This window comes from Psammomys obesus, unplaced genomic scaffold (assembly GCF_907164565.1).
Source record: "Psammomys obesus unplaced genomic scaffold, mPsaObe1.curated_primary_1811, whole genome shotgun sequence".
In the NCBI taxonomy this organism is placed as follows: Eukaryota; Metazoa; Chordata; class Mammalia; order Rodentia; family Muridae; genus Psammomys; species Psammomys obesus.
This window is the reverse complement of record NW_026596162.1, coordinates 14,705,892-14,715,733: the sequence shown is the minus strand read 5'-3', so window position 1 is coordinate 14,715,733 and position 9,842 is coordinate 14,705,892. Positions and strand designations below refer to the sequence as shown.

Below are 9,842 nucleotides of genomic sequence, written 5' to 3'. Positions count from 1 at the left end.
CCAAGTCTCACCGACTGGTATTTTAAGTATGAGCAAAAGCAGCACAGGCGACACTCAGTGGACAGTAGGTATGAGAACATTCAACACCCACTGTTGAGTCCTACACACAGTAATTGCTTTAGGTTTAAAAGTCACAATTAACTAACACTCCAGTTGGATAGGTGGAATGGTGACGATTGTGCCTGCCTCTGATGATACGTATGACTGTCACCACTCAAGCAAACATTCATTTCCTTCTGTTTCTATCAAACCGGGTATTTCCATGTGGTGGAAACATCACCTGACTTCAGGAACCCTTTCAAAAGCAGATTCAACACAGCAGCACAAAGTCCAGTCAGAAGTTGCACATAAAGGGTTTATTTTGAATGTTTTAAGGAAGGATAGAGTTACATCATAATTATAAAAATTACTTACAGAATTAACAGAGTTGTACTGTGTATACTTCTAAATGCAGAGAACAGGAAACTGTCTACACGTTGTATAAAATAAAATTAAAAATGAATTCAAGCTCAAAAAATGAGGTCGTTTATCTAGTTTTAAATGTGAACACGAAGACCTCTGAACTCTACTCAATCATTCGAACTGCACCAATGATGGAGAATACAGAGAGCGCAGCATTCCCAAGGAACACAGACATTTCAACCGTAATTATTGTCTTGAGTGTTTTCCTGTGTCATCTTTGGAGGACTTTTGATCCCTTACACAATCAGCGTTAAGTGTTTTCAGGCACTACAACTTGTGACGATCACAAAAGTTTTCTTTCTAATGGGTCTACCGTGTTCAGAGATTCGGGCCCAATGCACTTCGGGGTTTGGCACATAAAACAAGAATAGAAAGGAAATCTGGCTTAGAAGCAACTGTGATCTTTAGAGCGTGCACAGTCCCTTCGAATGCTGCGTGACATATACAACTGGAATCACCTTCTGTCGGCGCTACGACTGCTTCACCAGTGCGTCTTTACCCTACAACCACTAAACAGCACAGTAAGCAAATATACAGGAAACCAAAAGCAAATAGAAAGAAATAAAGAAAGAACCTAAGTCTCTTTAACATGCAATTTTAGTTAGTTACATTGAACATTCTACTTAGAAGAGAGCATGCAAAAATGGATGGTCTGCTTTAAGGTTCTTCTCTGAAGTTTACGTGGCAGCCTGACGTCACACACGCACGCACACACGATACGATACTAGAGCAGGTAAGTGAGGAAGGCCAATAAATTTTATACACAGATTCATGTCTTGTGTTGCCACAAGCCCCATGGTAATTTTGGAAATTAATGCTGAACTCCTAAATGAGGAATCAACATTCAGATACCAGAACAATGCAAGCAATGCATGCAGATCTGAACCGTGAGCCTAAGGGAAGCCCAAGGTGGCAGGCTCAGGACAAGAGTCAGTCACCATTAAGGGTGGTGGAAGTCACCAAAAGAAAAGAGTAGGGCGAGGGGTGGAAAAACAATTAAGATACAAACGAACAAATAAAAACCTTCCCCTTCCCTCAGCCTTCCGTAAAGGTAATAAATGGAATAGTGATCAAGGTCATCATCGCCATCATGTTGCATTCCTCCAGGCCGGGAGTTCATGGGTAGCCAAAGTAACCTGGGTTGCTTGCAGAAAACCACAATGCAAGTCATCAGATAATGGCAGACATGTTTCAATTGATCCAGCCCTTGGGACATTTCTAAAGGAATTTTACTGTCCAGTCACTGTGCCATGCTCTGCACTGTCGGTGTAGGCAGGACACACCTACCTACTTGTGCCACAGATGTCAGTCACATGGGCTCTGAGATTTACATGCAGATCAACACCTGCTGACATACACTGGAAGCACCAAAGACTGGGGTATATCACACTACACTGAGAAGCTTGTCCCTGGGTGCCTATGAGAAAACAGCGAGCACAGGGTGATTGCAGCCAGGGACAGAACTGAGGTACTGTGTTCACATGGTGAGCAGTTGTGACCATTCAGAAGTGTAAGGCGTTCAGCCTCTGTGGAGACTAAATGGATATCCAAGTACCATGTGCCTTAAACCACAGAATGATTTCTTGCATCAGGAAGAGCCCCAACAAGGTAAGCACACCTACACTTGGCCAAGTCTATGGGGTTTGCTTGACAATATCCAAATTTGCCCAGCCACAAAAAGGATTTCCAACCTCAAGAAGACTGGTCCCAGCTGACAAGTTACCAGGGTTCTTCCAAAACAAAGTGAGAGCAAGCAGATGTTTGGCTAGTCACCAACCACATTTTCAGTTCTATCTTAGCTTCAAACAACCTTCCAGGAACAAACCATTTGAATGTACTGTATGGTGAAGAGCTGCTATCCACCCATAACCAGCAAGGATGACTGAGCCTTCCACAGTGACACATCACAGACATGCAGAGCCCAACAGGGCCACGGAGGAATGAACCTGCATGAATAGCACACCTGGAGCAGGAGTAGGCACTGCCACAACAGGATCAAGGCAGGAAGCCATATTTGTCCAACATTCTCTGTGGGGGGAAAAAGCCAGGAGTTGTGGGAACAGGTAAGGAAGGGGAGAAGAGGCCTTCTGACCATAATCGTGGTGTATCAACAATAACAGTAACAAAAATTAAAAGTCCCAGAGAACTTGATAGAAGGCAACAATGCCATATTTAAAACTTACATTTCAATACAAATGTACTGTTCTTGCAGGAATTTACCACATATAAAAACCACTGATGTGTTGTTGCCTTTTATATCCATGTACTAACATCCTGATGACCAGTGTGTACAAATGGACCAATGTGCCATCTAAAAGCACATCTATACTATTTGTGTGAACCAAGGCCCTGGGCTTTATTTTAAAAGTACTTATGACTAAAGAGTAAACAACAACAAAAAACAAACAACAATAACAAAAATCACAGAAAACAAAGCTTAGAATAGAAGGCAGCCTTTTACCCAGATTTCTCAACAGTTTTCTAAATTCTACTGTGGGTTGTTGACTGTTTATGGCTAATTTGTACCTGGACTCATAGCTAAAAGCCTCCAGACTGAAATGGTACTCTGAAATTCTGACTTCTGAAACAACCTAATGTCCCTGTGTGCTTCCTGTGCCCAATATTAATTTTAAACAAAGAGCAGGCATATTATAAATATGACTGACTTGGGTCAAGCACTCCTGTTGAACTGGAGAAAACATTATCACCCCCCACCCCAATCCATAAGGAAAGGAGTGCCAGTGGTGAGCGCCTGTGTGTGTGTATAATATATACATAGGCACACAGATGCAGATCTAGACAGGTAGCTATATAGATACAGAATCTCTCAAAAAAGGCAGTAACAAAAATAACAAACTATGCTTGCATTGTGGCAGCAGAATAAGACAGTGTCAGAGTGAAGGGGAAAATGGTTACAACCTATCCAGATTTAAATGACTATGATAGTAGCTTAACTTTTACCACCTTGCTTATAACCCCCAACAGACAGCCTTCTTGTAAGAGGGAGGATCCCCTCACACAGATGCTTTGAAGAGGAAGGACTCCCCTCACAGATGCTCTGAAGAGGAAGGACTCCCTCAGATGCCTTGTGTTCGAATCAGTCTGCACTATTCAGAACAACACCAGCTCTGCTGGTGGAGATTGTGGGTTCGCAGGGACATCTAAGCTTTCATTAAACTGGAAAGCAATCAAGTCTTTATGTCTACAAATTATACATTTAATAGTTCCACAAATTTGGCAAAGTTTGTGATGACATCTAGGATGTTTTCACCAAATCGTAGACGTAAATATGGAAGTCATCATCAAACTTGATGAAATAGACAGAGGGTTTGGCCTCTACTTGATGGATGACCATGCCAGTCCTTTTCGAGCCATCTTCTTTGGCATATTCCACTTGCTTGCCTACCAGGCTGTCCACAACTTCACCTGGCTCCCTCTCTGCTGGAGGCGAATCATCTATATTTAAAAGAAAAAAAAAAATCAATCACTATTCAGATACGTCACTACCACATTTAGCAGCAAATATAAAGACTTTAAGATAGCCTGAGTTCATCATGATCTGGTCAAGTTAACACTTTTTTTTTTTTTTAAGGATTTATTTATTTATTATGTATATAGTGTTCTGTCTGCATGTACACCTGCATGCCAGAAGAGGGCATCAGATTTAATTATATATGGTTGTGAGCCACCATGTGGTTGCTGGGGATTGAACTCAGGACCTCTGGAAGAGCAGCTAGTGCTCTTAGCCTCTGAGCCATCTCTCCAGCCCAGTTAACATTTTCTTAAAGGGCCACTCTGTAAATATTTCAGGCACATGGTCAATGTCACAGTCCCTCATCTATAAGAATACAGTTCCATAGTGGCCAAGCGCAGTCCAGAAGTTAATGCCAAGATGAACTTTAGCAAAATATTACTCAAATGGTTTGCTGAACCTCATCCAGGCAGATATGAGTGATTTAAAAATTACAACCCAAGCTCTCTGGGATCATATTAAATTAACCTGAAATGGCTCTGCCACAGACTTTCCTACAGGGCTTCCTGAGAACATGCTGTTCATGCCCAGTGTTGAGGTGTCACTAGGGTTCACCTGGGAGTCTTCCCCTCCTCAACCTCAAAGCATCCAACCGTCTCCTACCCAGTTCAGAATAAAGGAAGTAAATTCTCCATGTTTTATAAGCAAGCAGGAGGTGAACTCCACAGAGAGCAGGAAAAAGAAAGGCAGATCCCTGAGGACGGCCCATTCACAGGAGCCCCAGGTTGCAATTGCCCCTGGGAAAGTACAAATGACAACAAGCCACCACTACCCAAAACAAAACAAAGTGTGGTAGGACTGAGAGCAGTCACAAGACTATTTTAAAGCTATTCCTGGAGGGGCAGAGAGGCTGCATGGTGGCCAGATGTCTCAGACACACAAAACAGCTTCTGAGGCCTCGGCACAAGTGGAAGCACAGAAGTTTACTAGCACAGCTTCCCAGTGGCTCATTAACAACCCTGACCTCCGACTATACCAGGTCTCCCACTCAGTGACAATCTGAAACCCACTACAGTGATCTCTGGTACGAGCACACACAATACAAACTGAATGCCAGCAAATGATCAGCTCTTTTAAACCAGAAAGTCGAAAGAAAAAAACTTTTCCTCAAAAATTCTCTTTCCTCAGGCAGCACTGTCTTATTACCACACACTTGCACAGAAACTCCTGAGTTTATCAAGGAATTTCAAATGCACAATCCCCACCTGATCTGACAGAAACTCCTACTGAGTCTTACTTAGCGAACAAAAGAACTGGCCTCAAACCATGATGATGAGGCTGCTTCAGAGCTATCAGAACGTCAGTCAGCACTATTCTAACGGGAGAGAAACTTCCACACAGCTGACAGGAAATTGAGAAGCTTGGAAAGGTATGCAAGGATCATGAAGTGGTTGGAAAAGTTGCAGCATTATGAGTGAAGAACTTCTACGTCTATTCTCAGCTCAACAGCACTTGTTTTGACGGACATTTCAGGCTGGAGAATGCTTTTAAAGAACACTCTTTGGAACATAATCCTAAAGTACATAAACAATGTCCTTTGTAAATATGAGCAAAAACTTTTTAAAAAATTAAGTAATCATTCCAGGCTAGATAATTTCATCAGTAGGTCCCCTTAACTGGCTTCTTCATAGGAAAAACTTTTTTTAAAAGGTTGAAAAGAAATGTCTGTCATACTGCTAACAGTCTCTGCTACCCACAATGTCAGGTCAAGGGTCCATGTGTCTAAGAAAGAGTCTTTTTAGAACAGGTTTAGCTTGATGTGGTTTTTCATGCCCACAGTTCCAGCACTCAGGAGGCTGGGGTAGGGAAATATGAGTTTTAACAGCTTGGCTAAATAGCAAGACACTGTTTCAAAATAAAACAAATACTAATTATTGAATAAACAGCCTCATCCAAAAAAAATCACATAAAAAAACAATTCTATTTATGATAGCTTTAAAAAAAGTCTTGGGGCAAAAGAAAGAAAATGTTTAGACTCTGAAAACTACAAAACGTTCTTAAAAATATCACGGATCTCAAAACTTCCCAAAGAAGCCTCAGTCACAGACTGAAGACTTGCTAACACTTGTTAACAGGAGGGGGCGGCATACTCTGCAGACACACAGCAACACTGTCAGAATCCCAGCAGACCTCTTTAGGGAAATTCATATGCAATTGCAAGGGACTCAGAACAGCCAAGGCAGCCCTGGGATGAACATGGGAGGAAGTCTCACACTTCTGATTTCAATACTTACTACAAAGCAATGTAATGAAGACAGTGTGGGAGCTGCAATGACAGACATAGAAACAGGTGAACACAACTGTGGTCCAGACACATTCACTTATCCACAGCCAACTGATTTTCAACAAGGTGCCAAAACCATTCTATGGAGGAAAAAATAGTCTTTTCAACTCATGCTGCTTAGTCATATGGAGAGCTACATGAAAAAGTGAGTTAACCTCTACTCTGACCTCACGCTATACCACAGTAATTAAAAAATATATCCAACGATAAAACATTTAAAAGAAAAAAAAAGGTCTAAAGTTATGATCTTGAATTTGGCGATTCCAGAGACACCAAAAGCTCAAGCAACAAAAGAAACAGATGAACTGGACCCGAAAGTTAAAAATTTAAGTATCAAAGATCATCAAAGAAGTAAAAAGACAGATGAAATGGCAGTGCACACCTGTCAGCACGGCATGGGAGGGCGGGGGTGGGATGGGAAGGGACAGGATGGTTAAGGGACCAGTGTAGTAGTTTGAGGCCAGTTTGGATACTTCAATGTCATGCCAAGTGTTTTAGCACACAGAAGAACATCAATCAATCTGATAAAAAACTTGTATTTAGAATGCTGGCTCTTCACAATCACTTCACCAGAGATATACAAATATCCAGTAAGCACACAAAAAGATCCCTGTGACATCAGTGGTCACCAGGGAAACACAAAATAAAGCACAACAGGAAACTACGTACCTCATCCTCACTAGAACACTCAGAATGAGATTTAAAACATCCACATGCAGGTGAGGGTATGAGAACAGACCCTCACCCACTGTTCAAGGCAGTGTGCAGAGTACAGTCCAGCAATGAAACCTGGAGTTGCCACCAAGACGCAGCAATCCCACTTCAAAGTGCACATTTTAAGGAAAAATTAAAAACCAACACCCAGAGGGAATCTCAGGTCCAAGTGTTTATAAAATACACAAAAAGAAACTGTCCTATGTTTAAAGGGGCACATTTCTGTTAATCCCAGCAACTAAAGCCTGTGGCAGGAGGATGAAGTTCAAGGCCAACCTCTGTTTCATGACCATCTCAAAGAACAAAGAGCAAGTTTTGCAAAACCACGTCACTGCCCCCTTTTTCCACTTTTCTGTAATCTGGCTGCTACTGAAAGTTCTCTCCTAGTTCAGTGTTTGTTTTTGTGGTGCTAGAAATGCAACACAGGGTTTCCTGGGGGCTTTGCAAGCCCCCTCTCTAGCACCAAGTTTTGCTGTAAGCCTATAAATAACTGGTTTTCTGAAACCAATATTCTTGGAAGTTCAATAATCACAGATTAAATTATCACTGTCAATGACCAGCTTCAAAATAAATCATCTGGGAAAAAAATAGGGAAAACTAGACTTACAATGAGCTACTAAAAATAAGGAAGTGTATTTATTTTATTCCCTCCATAGCTGCATACTTTCCATTAATAAAAAAATTTCATTCAAATTTTCTAAAAATTTAAAATAACCTTTCCAATTGATCAATTATCTAAAATCCACAAAGAAAAAATTGACTGTATTTGTACACAAAAGAAGACCCAAATACCCCAAAACATACCTGCAAAGCTGTTACTTGAGTACTTTAATTAAAATACAAATTCCTTTCAAATGACCCAAGCCAAAAGCTGTTGGTGTATCAGACTTACTGGAATCGGGCATGATGCGGAGGTCGCCTTCTTTGTAATCATCTAGCAGCTGGTACATGTACAAGACAGGGTCTTTCTCATAGGTGATGTAAAACCATGTGTTCATGACAGGTGCCCGTGCCAAGACCATCCCCCTCCACTCATCCTTAGAGCCATCCTCTGTTTCAAACATGTGCTCCACTGCTTTGCCAATCATTGTGTCCGCTAAGTGTGCATCACTGATCCGAGATGTTGCTGGAATTAAATAGGAGCAAGTGTTTACCAACAAGACTCAACTCACCAAAAGAGACCGAGCTTTGCCCATGTGATACATCAGTGAACATGAAAGTGGCCAAGGGATCCAAGAAGAGCAACACCAAACCAAATGCCAGGTCTAGCACAGCGGTGGATTGGATTAAACAGGACGATCTGGCCCACAGTGGAGAATAACCGGTTTTGTTACTTTCTGGCCTCAGTTGCTCAGTATTATACCTAAACCACAAGACATAAGTGGTTTTTCTATTGCTTACTTAGCAGTTCCTTTAAGCTCCAAGTCAGACACACAGGTAGGCAAGAAGAGCAGAGGGGACCCCCCCCACACACACACACACGCTACCCATTCCTAGTAACATGTCCTGAAGTCTGCTGAGCTCTCCATGTGCCCACTCATCCTCACACACATAAAACAAACAAACAAAAAACCTTTAGCCTAATATATGTTAGTTAATGCTTTAAAAGAAGCTGCAAGTTCACTTCCAGTTACTTTATTTTTATGTTCTGGGAACAGTTACTCACTCTCACGCCTACAAATGATCGTCTATAGCAACCAGAGTGACTACTGTGGTCTCTACAGAAAACTGACACTTAAAATGACCCCATCCTTCAGCCCCTCAATCTCTTCTCAACTTGAAGCAGGCCCAGTCCACCCAGACAAAGTTCTTTCCCTCTTCAGGGGCAGGTTATTTCCACAGCAAGGTCCTTAGAGCACGCCAGGACCAGCAGGGAGTGACTCCCCCCCTCCCCCATCATGTGCTGTTCTTAATTAACAGTCCTCTCACTTAAAGCTGCTGACTGAAAGCATCTGGATAGCCCTCTCTCTGCTAGCAGTTTCTGTGTGATGTCAGGACACAGCTCAAGGCCAGCCCTAGATCTACTCTGTCATTCCTGTAAGAAACAGGTGAAGAATTGCCAGGCTGTGTGCTGCTTTCAACACTGAACAGATCATAAGTGTGTCTCTCCAGTCTAGACAATGGTCTCTCAAACTTGTCAGTTCTTTCTAGTCATCCATCCAGTTTCTCCATTAAATTCAAATGGAGAGGTTCGATTTTCTTGGCAAATACACTGCTACTCAATATATTCACAACACACAACCTGCTCCCGGGGTTACACGTTCAAGAGCAATCAGAAAGGACACTAATCTCTCCTACACAACATTTAAAACATACAGAAACACACACAAGCACAAACAATGGCTTCTTCAAGCCAGAAATCAATGAAAACTTAGTGAAAGTGAAATGAGCTCACATTCTCGCAGATCTTACTGTCGAATTAAAAGTGTTTAAAACAGTATTAACGTATGTGGATGTGGATGTGGTTAGGGGCCAGGAAAGCGTGGGAAGATCCCTTGCAGCCGTTGATAGGCATCACTGGATGTCTCTCCTGTTCAGTAGGTGCTGAGCTACCTGTGGTCCTCTCAAATGCTCAGCCAGCATTCCTAAGTCCTAAGCCATCTCTCCAACTCCCTTAATGTATGGTTTTTTAAAACAACTTCATTTAAGCTATCGTACTTTCATTATATGAAATCCAGCCCCACAATGATCTGATGTTGAAAAAAAATAATTCTGAGTTTTTTCACCCAGATAAGTCTACATGTTCATCTGATATTACAAATTATACAAGCAGTAATTCTTTAATGGTCACTTGCAACACAGTGTGGACCAATTACCATTAAACTCTTGAAACTCACAACCCTGAGTCTA

At 41.8% G+C, this 9,842-nt stretch overlaps 1 protein-coding gene across 6 annotated transcripts in view; it reads right to left on the bottom strand.

Annotated features, from left to right (window-relative positions):
- Positions 1 to 337: 337 nt before the first annotated feature.
- Positions 338 to 9,842, bottom strand: part of Spin1 (spindlin 1) — a 47,458-nt gene continuing 37,953 nt past the window's right edge. For 4 of the 6 annotated variants that reach the window (XM_055595160.1, XM_055595157.1, XM_055595159.1 and 1 more), the window contains exons 5-6: positions 7,885 to 8,118; positions 338 to 3,918 (exon numbers count right to left, since the gene is read on the bottom strand). In XM_055595160.1, coding sequence (XP_055451135.1) covers positions 3,719 to 3,918; positions 7,885 to 8,118 — 434 coding nt within the window. In that variant the 3' untranslated portion in view covers positions 338 to 3,718. Of the gene's footprint in view, positions 3,919 to 6,228; positions 6,261 to 6,296; positions 6,359 to 7,884; positions 8,119 to 9,842 lie in introns of those variants that run through there. The other 2 variants (XM_055595161.1, XM_055595162.1) reach the window with 2 other exon arrangements.